The 17,074-nt window shown below is 44.5% G+C and overlaps 5 protein-coding genes across 9 annotated transcripts; 3 read left to right on the top strand and 2 right to left on the bottom strand.

Annotated features, from left to right (window-relative positions):
• The first annotated feature begins 1,078 nt into the window (after positions 1–1,078).
• Positions 1,079–2,789, top strand: LOC102721631 (thioredoxin-like 1-1, chloroplastic). The gene is made up of 4 exons (XM_015835437.2): positions 1,079–1,300; positions 2,126–2,302; positions 2,419–2,583; positions 2,658–2,789. Exons 1-4 carry the CDS (start codon positions 1,097–1,099, stop codon positions 2,784–2,786), a joined length of 675 nt encoding a protein of 224 aa, XP_015690923.1. The 5' UTR covers positions 1,079–1,096; the 3' UTR covers positions 2,787–2,789.
• Positions 1,191–8,471, bottom strand: LOC102721350 (pentatricopeptide repeat-containing protein At5g15280, mitochondrial). 5 transcript variants are annotated; one of them, XM_015835434.2, is made up of 6 exons: positions 8,362–8,471; positions 7,663–7,761; positions 7,387–7,463; positions 3,331–7,281; positions 2,248–2,297; positions 1,191–1,277 (listed from the first exon to the last, which is right to left on the bottom strand). In XM_015835434.2, the coding sequence occupies exons 3-4, from the start codon at positions 7,437–7,439 to the stop codon at positions 3,543–3,545; spliced, it is 3,792 nt and encodes a 1,263-aa protein (XP_015690920.1). In that variant the 5' UTR covers positions 7,440–7,463; positions 7,663–7,761; positions 8,362–8,471; the 3' UTR covers positions 1,191–1,277; positions 2,248–2,297; positions 3,331–3,542. The 5 variants fall into 5 exon arrangements, with proteins under 5 accessions (XP_015690920.1, XP_015690921.1, XP_015690919.1 ...); XM_015835435.2 differs by lacking the exon at positions 7,663–7,761 and having other exon boundaries at positions 3,331–3,421; positions 3,512–7,281; XM_015835433.2 differs by lacking the exon at positions 7,663–7,761.
• A 1,913-nt stretch (positions 8,472–10,384) lies between these two features.
• Positions 10,385–12,225, top strand: LOC102722193. The gene is made up of 6 exons (XM_006649399.3): positions 10,385–10,516; positions 10,630–10,853; positions 10,963–11,049; positions 11,287–11,436; positions 11,520–11,714; positions 11,814–12,225. Exons 1-6 carry the CDS (start codon positions 10,471–10,473, stop codon positions 11,922–11,924), a joined length of 813 nt encoding a protein of 270 aa, XP_006649462.1. The 5' UTR covers positions 10,385–10,470; the 3' UTR covers positions 11,925–12,225.
• On the bottom strand, positions 12,147–14,248 carry LOC102722470. Its single transcript, XM_006649400.3, has 5 exons — positions 13,788–14,248; positions 13,007–13,106; positions 12,791–12,914; positions 12,561–12,656; positions 12,147–12,480 (listed from the first exon to the last, which is right to left on the bottom strand). The coding sequence occupies exons 1-5, from the start codon at positions 14,146–14,148 to the stop codon at positions 12,358–12,360; spliced, it is 804 nt and encodes a 267-aa protein (XP_006649463.2). The 5' UTR covers positions 14,149–14,248; the 3' UTR covers positions 12,147–12,357.
• Positions 14,249–15,646: 1,398 nt separating this feature from the next.
• Positions 15,647–16,946, top strand: LOC102721907 (ABA-inducible protein PHV A1-like). Its single transcript, XM_040522858.1, has 2 exons — positions 15,647–15,981; positions 16,100–16,946. Exons 1-2 carry the CDS (start codon positions 15,684–15,686, stop codon positions 16,933–16,935), a joined length of 1,134 nt encoding a protein of 377 aa, XP_040378792.1. The 5' UTR covers positions 15,647–15,683; the 3' UTR covers positions 16,936–16,946.
• The last annotated feature ends 128 nt before the right edge of the window (positions 16,947–17,074 follow it).

Raw genomic sequence — 17,074 nt, 5'->3', positions numbered from 1 at the left:
TAGATCCGGTTGAATCCTATAAAATTCCTATCGAATGCCTCATCCTTGGAGAAAGTTAGAAAAAGGTTAGAAAAAGGTCTAACATCCTGAGAAGTTCTATTTGAGTCTTTATCTATCCGTTCCAATGTTTTTATTGTGATCCAATCAAACAATAGTTCATGTATTGTGCATTCTTGTTAAAATCCACATTTTTTTTCTTATTCCTACTTTTTTCGATTTTGCAGTCCTTAATGTGCTCTTTTGATCAGCCGTGTTAGTATGTAAAATGGAAAAGAATTAGAGGTAGATTCGTAGGACGATTGAGAATAGTAGTGCAGACAAAGCCGTGCTCCTTGCATGACTGATTCTGAAATTCCAATAGATGGATAATGAATAAACCATACACAGAAGAAAGTAAGCAATATATCACGTAAAGGACAAGTACTACTGCACTAGATTACACGACATAGCTGCAATGTCAGACACCTACAAGAAATCCAGTCAACTCATGGATATACATCCGAGTAAAGTATATTTAGATTTGGATCAAACGCTTGCCCATGACTCACTCACATAAGCACAATGCATTAGGATTGACATGTAAATAGAGTCTACAGAAGAGATGAGTCATTTTCACAAAAGGCAATCTTTTTATCCAAAAAAATACACATCAGCTTCCTCCAGTCCATGGCACAAGCCGTGCCGCCTTAGATTAAAAGATCAGCAGAGTGTGCAAGAAACACCAAAAGCTTTTGCTGGAGAACTGGAAACTGAGGATATAAAGCACCTAGCTAGTCCAAATATGATGGCAGGTAACAACAAATTTGGTTGTCCGTATCTTCATTTGGATAATCAATTTCGCATCTTAGAGTGATGAAAAATGAGCAAAAGGGGCCCTGTTTTAGGCAGGTCAAGCTATTCTTTGCTTCTGAAGAAATGTATTCAGCTATAAATACCATACCATGGACCATTCCCATTTCACCATTACACATATTTCCAGACCTTGAAAAGCTTGTGCAGATACGTCGTGGCATGTAAGTTTTTTAAAAACGCTCCATTTTCTGCAGCTTTTCAAGAATGTGCTGATCTGTTTAATCCTTTCTTTTTCAGTTGAAGGATGGCAATGGCTTCTGCTCTGACGAACAATTGGGTTATTTCTGGATCATCTCAGCGTGGATCCAAGAATAATAATTCTGATGGTTCCTTCATGGTACCAGCTCGGAACCATAATGTGATCAACAGAAAACACCTCTTGCTCCAAGAAAAGGATGCTTCTACTGGTTGGCAGGTCACCAAAGCTGCACCAGAAAATTCCATCAATGTAATTCCTTAACACATAGCAAATTAGCAATTGAGCATGCATATGAAACTTTGTGCTTATACACTAAAAGGAAGTCCTTATGCACTATGAAATTGTAAACTGTTCAGCATTACTTGTTCGGAACTAATTAAATGGCAAACAAAAACACTACCTCCAGAGAAAACCAATCTTGCTAGGACAAGAACTTTCTTTGTAAATATTAAATATTCAGTCCATTCCCGTAGGTTGTCAGCATTATTCTACAAGTTAGTTTAGAATGCTTCCTAGTTATGTTAAATAGAAAGGGAGAAACAGGTTTCAGAATTCAGAGTCCACAGGCTACCTCCTGTGTGTTCAAAAAAAAATCCACAGGCTAAATTATTTTAGATTTCAAATTTTAAAGTGCCATTTAATCTTGAGGTCAAAAGATCTGTCCTTTTTTTTTGTTCAAAGCAAGGGACACTAAAATTCATTTGCAACCCAAGGTAACCCCCTCTTTGTATTTCATGACACTGACACACTGTATTGCTCCAGGTACCATGTTCTGGCTAATAGACTATGCTAAAATACCCGATTATGTTGAACATTTTCCAAGAAACTATTTTATCATGTAGATTTTAGTTAAAGATATTTGGTTGCCTAGCCAACCATGTTTACTAATACTGAAAATATACAATTTTATTGGTAAGGTGTTCTCGACATCCAAAACCAAAAGTATTTGAACATTTGGCATTAAGAAATGTTGGTCTCATTCAAACAAAACCAATCACAAAGCTCAAACATGCATTGACAATACATGATGAATAACAAAAGAGATAGCAATGAGATATGTTGTCACGGTGTTAGGCTATTCACACCCCAATGAAAACAAAATGGTGGGAGAAGAACATGAAATTTGGCAACATGAAAAACATTGAATCACAAGAAGATTTTGACAAGCAGCTCCTGTTGGCCAGTGATAAGCTCACCGTGGTGCACTTCTTTTCCCCTAGCTGTGGAGCTTGTAAGGCCCTACACCCTAAGGTAAAGAACACAAGCATGGTATTAAACAATTTTCTCAAACATAAACCAACAAAGAAAAATGCATTTCATACTTAGATTTCTAAGTCATAACACATTTCTGTATAATGTCCCAAAAGGTATGTCAATTGGCCGGCATGCATCCAGAACTGCAGTTTCTTATGGTCAACTGCAATGAACACAAAGAGATGTGCCAGAGGCTCAATGTTCATGTATTGCCAATGTTCCGCTTTTACAGAGGTGCAGAAGGCCGCATCTGTAGCTTCAGCTGTACCATTTCAACTGTGAGTTTTTGGGAATAACACCATTTCTGAACAGATACTTTTAAGCTCTTTCAAGCTATGTCTTGTTATTTCAGATTCACAAGATCAAAGATGCATTGGAAAGGCATGGAGTACAGCTAGAGAATCTTGGACCAGAAAAAGGATTGGAGGAACCAGAACTTCAGAATGGAGGCATGGGTGCTTTTGTGCCCAACAATGAATAGGAATCTCTTATATGATGCAAATTGCACAATTAGGTGCTTTATAATTTGGATGTATGCTTATAGGAGTCAGGAGTCTGATGTGGGCACAATATCTTGAATATCAGTGCCCATAGATGCTTATAAAGATCCTACATATTAAAGGTATAAGGAAATGCACCAATGTCCCTAGTTTTGTAACATTGAAGCATTTTAAGCATCTTGTCTTATGTTTCCTTGTTTCATAATAAATCATACTGACATGAAGCCAGTACATCTTTCATGGCAACTCAAGTGTGTCTTTCATGGCAATTAGAAGTGTCTGTTCAGTGCATACTTTATATTGGATTATTCAAGAAAACAATTGATTACACAGGCCCTAATTGAAGAGAAAAGTTGAATGGGTGAATCATCTTTGATTTGATGGAGTGATATAATTTCAGGCTTATCAGCATCATCTCTGCCAACATAAATGATAATCCAAAGTACATCCTATTGAGAAAAAAAAAGAATACAGCCAAACTTTTGGGATCATTGTTTCCACTTTTAGAATAGATGGTAGTATTACCTCATCTTTAAGTTCATAACCCTTCAGATTTGAATGGAACATTCAATTGCATTAGCTTGATTTCATGGAGTTCTGTCAATTCCACCAGTGTCTAGAGTTCAAGTTGATAATCATCAGCTCACCACTTTTGGAAAACCAGACACTACCATTGTATATATATTTGTACCAAATGGTCTTTTACCTATTATCCTTCATGGGGAGTTCACTTGAGCTCAAGAAATAAGGTTGGACAAAATAGGGTTCTCATATCCTATAGTCCTCTTAGCATTACTACTTAAATTACTAATAACAGACCAATGCATCTCAAAGTTGGGTGCGAACCCAGCTTGTTGCATGCCATGCAAAAGTGTTGCAGCCTTCTGTAGATTGTTACTCCTGCAATAGTTATCAAAAATAACTCTATACATGTGATAGGATGGTGAAGAGCCAATGGTGGTCAGCATTTCCAAAATTTTCATAGCATCACATGTTCTTCCCATGGCACAAAGGCCCTGTATAAGCACATCACAGGACATGTCACTTGGTTTTAGGTTCGACAACTGCATCTCAGCAAGAAAATCAAGTGCCTGATCAAATTCTTTCAACATACATAGCCTGTACAAAACAGAGTTGTAGCTAACTTCACTCGGAAGTTTGCCTTTCTTTAACATTGTATTTAGCAGACTAATAGACATTTCCACGTCTCCCAGTATGCAGAATTCCTTGATCAGGACATCAAAATGTATGTCAAACCCAATCAATGCTCTTTTACTCAGGCTGTTCAGACATGATGTTGCTTCAGAAAACCTTCCTGATGAGAGAAGACTTGAAACGAGAGTTGTCTCAATGACTAAACCATGCTTCCATCCATTGCTTTCTATTAGATGAAATAGTTCTAGTGATTTCTCAAGGTTTCCTAACTTGCAATGGTGACTCAATACTACTCTGAGACTGCGATTGCTTGGCATTAATCCCTGAGCAATGCAAGCATCAAGCATATTAGTTGAATGATCGACATCTCCAGACTTGTGAAACCCATTGACAAGGAAGTCGTAAGTGGTCGTGTCTAGAGGAAAACCATTGCTTTTCATGTCCTTCAACAAATTGTGAACCTGTAAAATATGTCTTCCCCGGAAAAGATAAAAAATCAGAATATTGTATAAAATTAGACCTGTTGACTTGTCCCTACCTTGGATCAGCTCTTTAAGTCTGAATGCACTGGAAATCCGACTTTGCTCACACATTCTGCGGACAAGAAAGCGGTAACTGGAAATAGAAATGTTACTATGCGTCTTTAACATCATGCAAAGTACTGAAGCTGCCTTTCTCCAATTATTTAAACAACAATATGCTTGTAGGAAGGAATTTAGCAAGGTGGCACTGAACTTCTTCCCCAAAATCAATTCTTCAAAGACTGGCATTACCTGGCCTATTTTCCCTGATTGTACTAATTTCTTCATGGTAGAAATGCATGTTGAGAAATCAGTAGATTCCATGTTCATCATAGATCGTACCAAGTCCATGACTCGTTCTGAATCAATTCTTGCTACTGAAGACAATGCAAATTGGTAAGTGGACACATCTAATACATTGTTTCTGTTAAGCAACATGTCATACATCCCAATTGATTCAGCAGTTTTATGCTCCTTTAGAAACCCCTCCATCACATTACAAATTAACGAAGGATCCACGACCACACCCTTTTCTATGAGAGCCTCTAGCATTGCACATCCAATATTAGTGCAACCTGTCATACATAACTCCTCAAGAAGTTGACAATATGCACTGAAAAATAAACTAGGGTAGCAGTCCAGCAACGTGCTGATAAACTCTAAGGCTTCCTCAATCACTCCCCATTTTCCCAAGTGACTGATGAGAGGGGTCACATCCCTGCTACCAGGTGACCAACCATGCATAGTTGCCAGATTCCAACATTCCCAAAATCCTGCTATGTTCCTTTCTGTGCAGAACCCTATCATCAAATAAGTATAGGTATCATGACTGACTGGCAAGCCACCTCTAAACAATCTGTCCAAAACTAACCTTGCATGAGCTGACCTCCCATTCCTACTCAATGTTTGGACAACCAGATTTAGATTTTCAGCACCAAATTTATCAGGTGTATCAGCCATCTCCTCAATAAGGTTAATGGCATCCACTAAATGAGCAGGGCTCATGCATAAGGCCTTTAATAGTTCTGAGTAGCTAGCTGGTGAAATGTCATGTCCCCATTGAAAAGTTTCATCTTTGAGTACAAGAGCACTTGCGATATCACCTTGCTGACATGCACGGACTAAATTCAAGCCAATGTCTGGGTGATGCGCATTATCAATAATCTGTAACAATGAAGCCTCAAACTTTCTGGAGTCAGTGTCCAAATATAGACCATTACCTACTGAATCAAAAAACTCAGCCTTTGGATAGCCTGCAGCATTATCTCTCTTTACTTTAACCCCCAGGTGGTCTAGCCCCAAGAATGATAAGGCCCTAGAAAGCACGCAATTTCCAGATGGGATATCATTTACACCATTGGTTTCCATGGCCCTCAAGGTTTGTTCTATTTCATCAAACTGCCTATATCTGCAATATCCTGCCAAAAGTACCTTGTATGTTAACAGTTCTGGAATTATTTTTCTTTCAGCCATGTCTTCAAAGACATATTTTGCATGCCTGTATAATCCCTCCCTAAATATACCACCTATAATAGCATTATAAGAACAAGCTTTAGGATTAATATGTCTAGCAAAACACTCAGACAAATATAGGAATGCAGCCTTCAGCTTCAATTCTCTACAGCTATGACAAATGAAGATTCCAAAAGTAGTTGCATCTGGCACAAACCCTAAGGTCTCCAATTTTTGGAAAACCAACCATGCCTCATCAGTGCCAGTATTTGCACATAAAGAGGCAATAATTCTATTGCAGAGAGGCAAGTCAGGTAGATACCTCCACTCTTCTAAGAAATTCACCATGTCTCCAATGTCCTTCTTCTTGCAAAATTCTTCTGTGACAGCTGATAAGGATACCTTGCTTAATTGAAAGTCCAAACCTTTTAACTGCCGAATTATACTGATAGCTTGCAAAAATTTGTCTTTCTTGATTAAAGCCTTGACAACAACATCAAGAATAGTTCCTTCCGTGTAAGAACCTAATCCAACTCCAAGCATGTCCAAATACACTCTTAAAACTAACTCATTTTTTCTCCTTTCCATCAGAAGATGAAGTAGTACTTGGTAGCATGAGGCTGAAGGAATCAAGCACTTATGACGTGCACAATCATAAAGTGACATTGACTTGCCAAGGTTGCCAACTTCTGCATATGCCTGGATAACCTGACTGAATAGTATGTTTGAATCAACCAGAGCCCTATTGTCATCCAACAGGAGAAGCAATGATTCCGCTTGGCTAAGCATCTGAGAATCTGCAAGTATTGACACCATGATTTCATTCGATCTTGGAAGATGTTGGAATGCCTTGCTCTGCCATGAAGCCCACTGGTACAATTTCCACAAAAACCTTGCCTTCTTCACTTCTGCAGCATCCGGCCCAAAGCCAATCAAGATGTTAAAGAAATCATCAGGCTTCAGCTCTGAAGCACGCCAAAATGGGCGGAGGGTCTCTGGTGAGAGCCAGAAACCAAGCTTAAGAACATCTTGCAATATGCAGTTCCCATCAAAAGTGATGCCCCCTTTACTATGAAAAATATAAGAGCACTTGTCTATAACCAGCTTTACAATTCCAGTGCACAGCTTTATATCCGAATGGGAATTGGCTAGGCACTTCTCTCCAGTTTTTTGGTCCAAACTCAATCCAATGCATTGTGAAGAGACAACGATGTTTGAACTGGAAAGAGAGATGCTCTCTTTCTTCTCCCCAGTGTAGCAGATTTCATCTTTCAACAAGCTCCTCGCGTTGGAGTTCAGCTCTGAAACACTATTAGCATAACCTTGGCATCTAATCTTAGGTTCTCGCCTGACAATCATACTGGAATTAGCATGCACGTAAAAAAGAATACTTAGTGTACGTGTACCAATAGGAACAGACATGTAGCTCTTGAACTAGAAAGCGTGCTCTCACCTTGGATGCCGCCGGAGATTGACTGTGCTGCATAACCGCCATGCCTTCCACATCTAATCCGATCAAAGCTCATGTCTCTGAAAAAGAAGCCACACACCGCATCTAATCAACTTTGTAGGATGTAACCAGATTTCTTAACCTTTTAGGATGTTGTTTAGTTATTAAGTAGCAGAGCAACACTTCTACCTGTGTGACTGTCAGAATATAAATAGAGAAATTTGGGTGCTTGTTGCTACACCCGAGATTATAGAATGTTGATTGACATAAAGTTCTAACCTAATCATTCTTTTCTTTTTACTGAAGCTCCTATGTTTAAGTCAACATAATGGAATATATTGCACAAAGAAACATGACCATGAACCTGTAGACAATACACTGCAGAATACAAACTTACATTAGGAGAATGAACTCACAAATCTGAAACAAATGACTAGCAGAACTGTGAATAGCAATATAAATCTAGAAAAAAAATGTTACACAGAACGTGATTAAGTAAAATTAGCAACTGTATAGAACTTGAACAAGTAAAATTAGCAACTGTTCTCTTCAAAAAAAAAAAATCAGTAGCTGTTCATAGATCAGACCTAGGCATCCAATTGCTCAAGGTTCCAACTTGTTAGCTTGCTTCTTCAACTACAAACAGATAGACTTGACCAGTAACAGAAAGCAATTTGGTAGAATGACTGTTAGTTGGCATCATGATTCCCATACTAAATCTGAACTACACACAACAAAAAGGACCTTTTTTTTTTACTTTGTGCAGCTAATAACGATTCATGCTCAACCTTTTGCACATTGACATCCCTCACTACAACCTGACAGTAATGTCCAGAATTTATGAAAAAAGATGTAGCAGTGCATCGTTTGTATTATGCCAACCTAACCTAGCTACAACCTAACAGCTGGGAGCAGACTTTGAGAATGCATGTGAGCCAGACTGTGAATGATCCAATTTCCAGGAGAGCATAGTTGTACCTAGTAACTGGAAGGGGTGAGATGACGCAGTGTTCGGGAGACGCGGGAGCAGTAGCTGTTGCTGCCGATTGGTTTGCGGGGGACGCTGGAGCAGCTGATTATCTTGCCGCGAGCGCCGTCGCCACCAATGGCTTGCCAAAGCAGCAGCCGCCGCCGCCGTCGCCGTCGCCGCCTATCGACTTCCGGGAGGATGATGGGTGGAAACGCAGGGGGGCGCAGCAGTGGGGTGCACCGGAGGGTGTTGCCCGCGGAGGGCGGAGTCGGTGGAGCGGAGCGCCCGCGGCCGGCGGGGACGATGGCGGCGGAGCGGACGGCCGCGCCGGAGTAGTGGTGGGAGGACGCGGCCTGCGGCCCAATGGAACTTGTCAGGAGCTCGGCGGCGCCCAACGAAACGCCCACCTAGAATGGCCCAGCCCAATCAGAAACCTTGCCTCGCCGATATTTCATCGAACGCTGAGCCGGCGCGCGGCGCCGCCGCCGCCGCCGCCACCGCAACCGCGCCGCATGGCGGCAGCCACCGTATAATCAACAGCAATATGATTTGGGGCAGAATTGATGCATCAACCGGGAGATTTTTGATAAATGTATATGGATTGGGCGGTAAAAGATCGAAGGGGTACCAACTGAGTGTTATATTATCAAAAATCTCACCAACTGGGCAAGTCTGAAAAGCAAAGTAACGGTGATTACTATCTTTTTAGCTTTCTGTTTATACTTATAAACCAAAATTTTAAATTTATATTTGATTTTAGATTTACTAAAGTTTATTTTTCAACATTGGTTTTTAGATCATTAAATATATATATATATAAATTTTATTCATAAGTTATTTTTTTATCTTTGCAAGTAATTTCAGATGGGCGAGCCCAAACGGCATCATTTTCTTTATTTTGTAAGTAATTTCAGAGTTGTGGCGTACGGTAATGTGATTGTAAACTGCAAGGTCAAAAAAAACTTCCTTTGGTCATTGCAGTGAAATTTCTTCACTCGTTGCTTGCTTCTCGTCAAATCATCAAATTTCTTTGGTGTTGGTGAGTCTGTTCTTGTTCTCACTACTTACGTGTATTCTCATCGTTGTGAACCTCTTGGTTTTCGCTTTCATCTCTTGTCTCGGATATTGTCTGATACTGTATCAACAGCCCTGCAAACTGTGGTTTGGAAACGTGATTAGAATGGGTCTGTAGAGTTTCTTTGGAATCTTCCATTGAAGTATGGGCAGTAGTGCAGTACACCTACTATCACTGTTCTGTTAGGCCAATTTATATGGATGTCTGAAAGTCGTACAAGATCGCTCGAAGCTACTACAGTACTGTAGGATAATTTGATCTCTAGCATTGAATGGGCACAAGGACTGCCTCTACAGTTTAGGAGATCTGAAACAATAATCAAGAAATGATTTTGGCATGCGTTAACTTGTGCCGGTCATATATTATATATACTAGTACTGTAGTGTTTTTGGATGGCTGTCGTGTTGGAGCTTACGTGCACGCAGAAGACTCGATAAAATATCTTAAAGGGCTGATCTTTTTGTAAACAAATCTCTCGACTCAATTCAACCTTTGTTTATCCTAAATCACGGTTGCACACACCTCGTTTTCCTGAAGAAAGGGATCTACTTTGCTTAAAAATATGAGAGAAAAAATATTTCTTTTCTGAGTCTAAAAAAAATTGACTTTGTTCAGTTTTTTTTTTTTTTGAAAGGTCCAGTTTTAGTAAGCACCTTTCGAGTGTGTTTCATTTTTTTTTTCTTGTTTTCATGGTCGTGCCGTTGGTCGTTTTCAGAGTTACAGGCCTGAAGTACTGATGCCGGCAAGCCTCGTCATAGAAGAGAAGGCCGCAGTTGAAATGAAACACTGAAGTTGAAAGTTTGAAACCCATATGCCGGAAAAACCAAGAAAAATTTCAGAAACTCCTAACAAACAGCGGAAGAAAATGGCCTGTGGGGCCTACAGACTCCGTTGCGTTTCCTTGCAAGAATCCTCAACCCTGCAAATTCTGCACACCTCATGGAGTTTACTTATTGGCCCAGGAACCAACAAGTGAAGCTCACGGCTTCCAGCTCTGAAGAAAGAAGAGAAAGGGTCAGTTCATTACAGAGGAGGAGAGGAGATGTCATTGCTAAGTGCCAGTTCATCCCATCATGCCATTCATCCAGGTGCCCTAGCTCTCCTCCATTCCATGGAAACAATTTCATCATTCTACTCTACTAAGTACAGCAGCACAGCACTTGTGCATACATGAGATCAATGTAACAGTGCATGTGTGCAGGTAGTAGGAGCATGCAGTGCATCTGCACCAGGGTGACACCACTCAGATCAGGAGGGGAGAGATCGAGATCGAGATCAAGAACAAGATCAAGAAAGGCACTCACCACATGTGCTCTCAAGACTCCTTCCTACGGCAACAAGTCGAAGGAGAAGATCAATCCAAGAGATTTGTTCACCTTCTCCTACAAGTTCAACACTGACATCCCCATGACAGAGACTCCAGGGGTACGTTGCCTGCCTTGCCTGATGCATGCAGCAGCATCTAAGCATTTGGAGATGATACAATTTCACCCTTTTTGAGATGATCTGATTCCCTGAGAGCTTCTTGCTGCAGGCATCCATTGATGAGTATCTTCAGAACAGGCCCAGGATTGTTGGAGCCGTGTTCCCTGATAAGCGCATGAGAACCAAGCTGAGTGATGTGAGTTGCCTCGCCATTTCTTCTCCAAGTTCCTTTCTCTGAACTTCATTCTGTGCAAGGCTTGCCTGGCGCCGAAAAATGTTGAAGCTTTGCTGTTCTTTTTGTCTAGCCGTCAACAAGAATCAGCTGTGCTGTTCTTCTCTCCGGCGATCATGGCTTCGTTTCTGCAAAGACGAGCAGCTTGGAGTATCTCTGCGAGGCTAACAGAGAGTACTTCTTTTTCTTCTTTTTCTGCAGGAAGAATGGAGCGTGAGGCTTCTCCCCATCCAGTTCCTCTTCCTGTCGGCGTCTCCGGTGATCGTGATGCGCTTCGTCAGCAAGTCCGGCGGCAAGGAGTACCCGCCCAACGTCCCGGTCAAGGCCTCCAGCATCCTCCTCATGGAAGTGGTAACGAATTCGCTGCCCATTTCGTCGTGCATTTTCCATGAGAAAGAAAGAAAAGTTCAGAAGTCTGAAGCTCTGAAACCCAGACGGACTACAAGCTGAACGGGCTGGACAGCAACGCCATGCCGTCGCACCTCGCCCTGACCGTCCGCGGCACGCTGTACCCGCGGCCGGAGGGGAGGAAGAGCCTGACGGGCCACGTCGAGATGACCGTCGGGTTCAACCTGCCGCCGGTGCTCGCGCTCGTGCCGGAGGGCGTCATCAGAGGCGTCGGCGAGACGGTGAGCTAGCATTTTTTTTTCACCTTTTTTTCAGGCTTCTCAGTTTTGCCTCTCATGGTTGAAGGGAGGATGTCTGATTGCTTCTTGGTCATGGTGCAGGTGCTGAGGCAGCTAGCAGAGCAGATGAAGCAGGACTTCGACAATGGCCTGGCAGCAGATTTCAAGAGGTACAGGAGGGAGAAGCTAACTGAAAAGAAGACCACACCTTGAAACTTTTTTCAAGCATTCGTTTAAAATGTAAAATGAACTTCTCCAAGCATTCACTGCCAGTAGCAATAGAGGTGGCAGGCAGGCATTCCACCAGAATGGTTTGGAGCTCATCTCATCATCAGCATGGTGGCAACAAAATTGTACTGTTCATCAGTGCTCAAGACAAGATCGAAGAGAGAATGACTTAACAGATCTCATTTATTCATTGTAAACTGAAGCATTAGAATGTACATAATGGCAAGAATAATCAATTTACTGATATTGTTAAAATCTCAAGCTATTGGTTTTTTTTTCTCTGTCAGACTTTACTTCTTTCCTTTTAGGCTATTGTGGATCTATTTACCACGTAGTGTACAGGGCCTAGGGCCTTTTACTTCAACAGCTAGACAAAGACAATTAAAGTTCTATACTATGACTATGTATCCCAAAGCTTCTAGTCTTCCAATGATCTCTTTCTTGCCCTTAAGTCGCGCTCAAGGCTTTGAGGCAATGGAGGGGTCGTACCACGACGGAAAAGGACAGCAAGAGCTTTCATTTTATGGCAGATGTTGAAAACCTGCATACAAAAACGAGTATGATCAGTTAGTTGCCAACCACAATAGTTCACTGAGGGTTCATGTCCACCAAATGTCTTACAGATGAAGCCTCTATTTCTGCAATTCCCTCACAACCTTGGCCACCACCCTGGAGAAGGTCACAGTATTTTACAGCATCATCCTCATCTTCAAATACCTGTGACACAATAGGAGATTCAAGACAATGCCAAACAATTAATTACATAAACAGGTGGAAATCCAGAGGAAGGACAAATAATAGGTTTCCAAAGAATATGTCCACAAAAATAAACTACTCCATTAATCACTCACAAGTATTCCCTCTCTGATATCTTCAACAAGCATGTTAAACTTGGAACCAGAATACTTTGATTTAGTCCCAACTCCTGAACCCCCACCCTTTGAGAATAGCATTCCAAGTTCCCTTTCAACTTCACTGAAGAAAATGGAAATAGCATGAGTGGTTCAGAATGTTCAGCAACGGAAAAATTAGGCGTGTAAGTGCAATAGTAGTAAAATAAGTCTAACCTACGAGTCCTGCGAGTTTTCATTGTCCATAGATGATTGTCTCTTCTAGCCAGTACATAGACCGGTTTGGAGTCTTCTCTCCATGGGTTCGTTTCCAACACTGAAACAGAAGAAAACACCACAATCGATGAATTTTCAGACTACCAGTATATGTTACTAAAGCCATTTAGCAAAGCATAAGAAGAGAACAGCATCTCTAACAGCTTAATATTATGGGACGAACTTTGAGCATACTGAAAATCAGAAATCTTCAAATATCAATGATTTTTTGGCCGGAAAATTGTCAAACAATTTTAACTACTTATCAGTGTTTCTGATCCTACTGAATGCAGGTTATGCATACATGTTCACACTTGTAAATTTGTAATGCAATGGCATAACAACATTTAGATCTCAACTTGTGAATTGCAATACAATGGCATGATAACATTTAGATCTCAATACAGTGTGCAGAGCCAAGAGTCAGGAAATAGCTACAGATCGACACGGTAAATCTGTCACGCAAACACATGGTCTTAGGCAAAGCTCAAACTACACGTATCAGGAAACACGGCACGCGTGTACGCACAAGCCTCACGTCGTTGGTGCTGATACCCAACCAAACAGATAAAGATGCCATCTTTGGACACTTCAGCGTGTGGACTTTGGACAAGGCAGTTCATCAAAGCAATCTCAGTAAACCCCTAGTCCCCTAGTGTAAATGAGAACTAAAACCCCTACCCTAAATCGATCCATCACGGACACGATCCACCAACAGGATGAAGATTAGAAGAACTTTTACCATCATAGGCGAGGGAATCGAGCGACTCCATGAGGTGGCGACGCATGCCGTACGCGCGCGACGAGACGCGGCGCAGGAACTCGCCGGAGGTCCCGGGGATGCCGCCGTCCATCCCCATCGCCGTCTCCACCTCCTCCTCCTCGTCGCCCGCATCACCTCCCTCCCGCGATGGCGGGGGCGGGGGCCGGGACGAGGCCGCGGCCACGACCGCCCTGCGGTGCGCGGCGGCGAGGCGGGGCCGCGGCGGGGGCAGGGAGAGGAGCGAGGAGGTTAGGTTCCCGGCCAGCGTGCTCGCCGCCGGCACCGCCGCCGCCGCAGGCGGCGGCGGCGGCGGCGAGAGGGACGGCAAGCAAGCTGCCATTTTTACGTTCTTCCCTGGAAGCGTGGAGGAGGAGCAGAGGAGGAAGGTGAGAGAAATCGAGAGAGAGAAAAAAAAGTGGAGTAAAATCGAGAGAAGAGTGGAACGAGGACACGGCAGCTCCGGTCTGGCGGAGATCTTTCCACCGCGGCTAGCCGGGTTCGGCACGCTTCGCCGTCGGCTCGGTCGCTCTGCTCGCGCTAGACAAGTGCGTTACGTTTTGGGCCGAAATGTACTGGCCCAGTGGAAAACTGGGCCGGGATTCTCACAGGACATGGGCTCTTTCTTAAATGATTAACATGAGTTTGGTGAATTGTTTGAGTTTTTAATTTTATTTATTAAATAATTTGCAAATTTAATTTTGTATTTCAAAAAATCATAAAACTAACCTACTGCCGCATTCCTAGAGGACTGAAAGGTGACGTGGCAAACGGCCACTCGGTCACGAGGGACGACCGAAAACGGCAAGGGTCTAAATGCTAAATGCAAAATTTATCGTGCCGCCCGAAAATTTTACGATTTAACCGTGATTTGATAGATATATTCATAATATATGAAATTGTTTAATCAATAACACTACTTTGCTCAATGGTCACCATTCCTATCTTGTATATTGGAGACCGGAGGTCGAATATTTTCTTATGATCATAAGTTTTTTAAAGTCTATTTGTAAAACATCCACCCGGAACACATGCTACAGTCCCGACGCTTCCAGCCAATTTTCTCACCGCTCCATTTTAATCTTAGGCCTGATTTAGTTCCCAAAATTTTTTCCAAAAAATCACATCAAATTTTTGGACATCTAAATAAAGCATTAAATATAGATGAACCAAAAAACTAATTGCACAATTATAATAAAAAATCTTGAGACAATCTTTTAAGCCTAATTAGTCCATAATTAGCCATAAGTGCTACAGTAACCAATATGTGCTAACGACGGATTAATTAGGCTCAAAAGATTCGTCTCGCGGTTTCTAGGCTAGCCTAAAATTCGTTTTTTCATTCGTGTTCAAAAACCCTTTTTAGCCTTCGGTCAAACGTTCGATGTGATGTTTTTTTAAAAAAAAAATTTGGGACCTCAACACCACCTTATATCGTCTCTGCATGCGTTGCCAAACAGAGAGGAAAATACCAAACCGTCACACCATCGGACGGCCGACCAATCGGACCACGTGCTGCCGCCTCCGCGACCGCAACGGCTCGGCGATCTCCGAAGAAGCGAAACTGCGAAAGCCGCCGAAGCGCCTAGAACCTCGCCACCATCCAATTCCAAGTTTCCAACCCGACTCGCGTTCGCGCCGTCGCCTACGTGCCGGCCGCGGCGGACGACGTGTCGCGGCGACGTGCCGCCCGAGGCGGACACCCGTCGCGCGGCACCCGCCCCGGCCGCGCCAACCTCTCCACGCGTCGTCATCCCTCCCGCCCATAAGACCCCCTAAACCCCAGCGCGATCACCGCACACTCGTTGGCTTCGCGTCTTCTCGAGCTGACACCACACGGACATTGCTGTTCTTGCGTAGCTTGGAGGGAGGGAGGCAATGGCGATCGTGTCGCGGTCTAGGAGGCTTGCGGCGCCGATGGTGGCGGCGGTGGTGCTGCTGCTGCTGTTTGCGGTGGCGGCGACGGCCGGCGTGGCGACGAAGACGGACGCCGGCGCCGGCACGGACGCGGCGAGTAATAAGGGGGATGAGTCGTGGACGGAGTGGGCCAAGGACAAGATCACCGAGGGGCTGGGGCTGAAGCACGGTGTCCACGACGTCGACGAGGAGGAGGCCGCGCGCAAGGCTGGCCACGCTGCCAAGTCCGCGCGCGAGTCTGCCCAGCACACCGCCTCCGGTACGTCAGAGCTCGCCGGGCGCCGGGCGCCCACGCCGGCGGCATCTCGTCGTCGTTTCTTTCTTTTTTTTCTTCCGGTGTTAACACGCGCCATGAACGTGTTTGTGTGAATGTGCAGAGGCAGGGAGGCAGACGAGCAAGAAGGCCGGGGACGCCAAGGAGGCGGCGGAGGCAACCGCGTCGGGCGCGTCGAGCAAGGCGGAGCATGCCAAGGACAAGACGAAGGAGGCGGTGAAGGGCGCCGCCGGCGAGGCGTCCAAGAGAGCGGAGCAGGCCAAGCACAAGACCAAGGAGGCGGCCGAGGCGGCCGGCGAGAGGGGCGCCGAGGTGCACGAGCAGTCGAAGCAGGGCAAGGCCAAGGTCGAGGAGACGGCCAAGGAGAAGGCCGGCGAGGGGTACGAAGCCGCCAAGGACAAGGCCGGCAAGGCACAGGAGACGCTGCGGCAGTCCACCGACGCCGTCAGGGACAAGGCCGGCAAGGCGCACGAGACGCTGAGGCAGTCCACCGACGCCGCCGCGGAGAAGGCCGGGGCGGCGAAGGACGCGGCATGGGAGAAGGCCGGCTCGGCCAAGGACACCGCCTCACAGAAGGCCGCCTCGGCGAAGGACGCGGCCTGGGAGAAGGCGGAGGCGGCCGGCGAGAAGGCCCGCCAGTCCAAGGAGGCGGCGAAAGGGACGGCCAGCGAGAAGGCGGGAGCGGCGAAGGACGCCGCGTGGGAGAAGGCGGAGGCCGCGAAGGACACCGCGTGGGAGACGGCGGAGGCGGCCAAGGGGAAGGCGAACGAGGGGTACGAGAAGGTGAAGGAGAAGGCGAGGGAGACGGCCGACGCGGCCAAGGAGAAGATCGAGGAGGTCAAGGAGCGCGTCACCGGCGCCGACACCGACGCCAAGGAGAAGCATCACCGCCACGACGACGGCAAGCACAAGAAGCCCCGGACGGTCGACGAGCTCTAAGCTCGCCGCCGGCGTACCGGCCACGGCTACGGCCATAACCACTTCCTAGTGTTGTTCTCAGCATGTTTTGTTTCACTAGTTTCTCCACACGATGCCGTTTCTGTATTTTGCATTGTACAATAATGTGATCATAAGTAGA

Source organism: Oryza brachyantha, chromosome 3 (genome assembly GCF_000231095.2).
Source record: "Oryza brachyantha chromosome 3, ObraRS2, whole genome shotgun sequence".
Classification (NCBI taxonomy): domain Eukaryota; kingdom Viridiplantae; phylum Streptophyta; class Magnoliopsida; order Poales; family Poaceae; genus Oryza; species Oryza brachyantha.
Note: the sequence above shows the minus strand (reverse complement) of the source record. Positions and strands in the feature narration are given on the sequence as shown.

Bases quoted from the DNA above. Each gene is read 5' to 3' on its own strand.
- LOC102721631 (XM_015835437.2), top strand. From the start codon at position 1,097: ATGGCAATGGCTTCTGCTCTGACGAACAATTGGGTTATTTCTGGATCA. The intron at 1,301-2,125 runs GTAATTCCTTAA...TCACGGTGTTAG, and splicing joins CACCAGAAAATTCCATCAAT to GCTATTCACACCCCAATGAA. The intron at 2,303-2,418 runs GTAAAGAACACA...ATGTCCCAAAAG, and splicing joins GTAAGGCCCTACACCCTAAG to GTATGTCAATTGGCCGGCAT.
- LOC102721350 (XM_015835434.2), bottom strand. From the start codon at position 7,439: ATGTGGAAGGCATGGCGGTTATGCAGCACAGTCAATCTCCGGCGGCAT. The intron at 7,282-7,386 runs GTGAGAGCACGC...TATGATTGTCAG, and splicing joins AATCTCCGGCGGCATCCAAG to GCGAGAACCTAAGATTAGAT.
- LOC102722193 (XM_006649399.3), top strand. From the start codon at position 10,471: ATGTCATTGCTAAGTGCCAGTTCATCCCATCATGCCATTCATCCAG. The intron at 10,517-10,629 runs GTGCCCTAGCTC...GCATGTGTGCAG, and splicing joins CCATCATGCCATTCATCCAG to GTAGTAGGAGCATGCAGTGC. The intron at 11,437-11,519 runs GTAACGAATTCG...TCTGAAACCCAG, and splicing joins GCATCCTCCTCATGGAAGTG to ACGGACTACAAGCTGAACGG.
- LOC102722470 (XM_006649400.3), bottom strand. From the start codon at position 14,148: ATGGCAGCTTGCTTGCCGTCCCTCTCGCCGCCGCCGCCGCCGCCTGCG. The intron at 13,107-13,787 runs GTAAAAGTTCTT...CTTCTGTTTCAG, and splicing joins CGATTCCCTCGCCTATGATG to TGTTGGAAACGAACCCATGG. The intron at 12,915-13,006 runs GTTAGACTTATT...CATTTTCTTCAG, and splicing joins AAAACTCGCAGGACTCGTAG to TGAAGTTGAAAGGGAACTTG.
- LOC102721907 (XM_040522858.1), top strand. From the start codon at position 15,684: ATGGCGATCGTGTCGCGGTCTAGGAGGCTTGCGGCGCCGATGGTGGCG. The intron at 15,982-16,099 runs GTACGTCAGAGC...GTGAATGTGCAG, and splicing joins TGCCCAGCACACCGCCTCCG to AGGCAGGGAGGCAGACGAGC.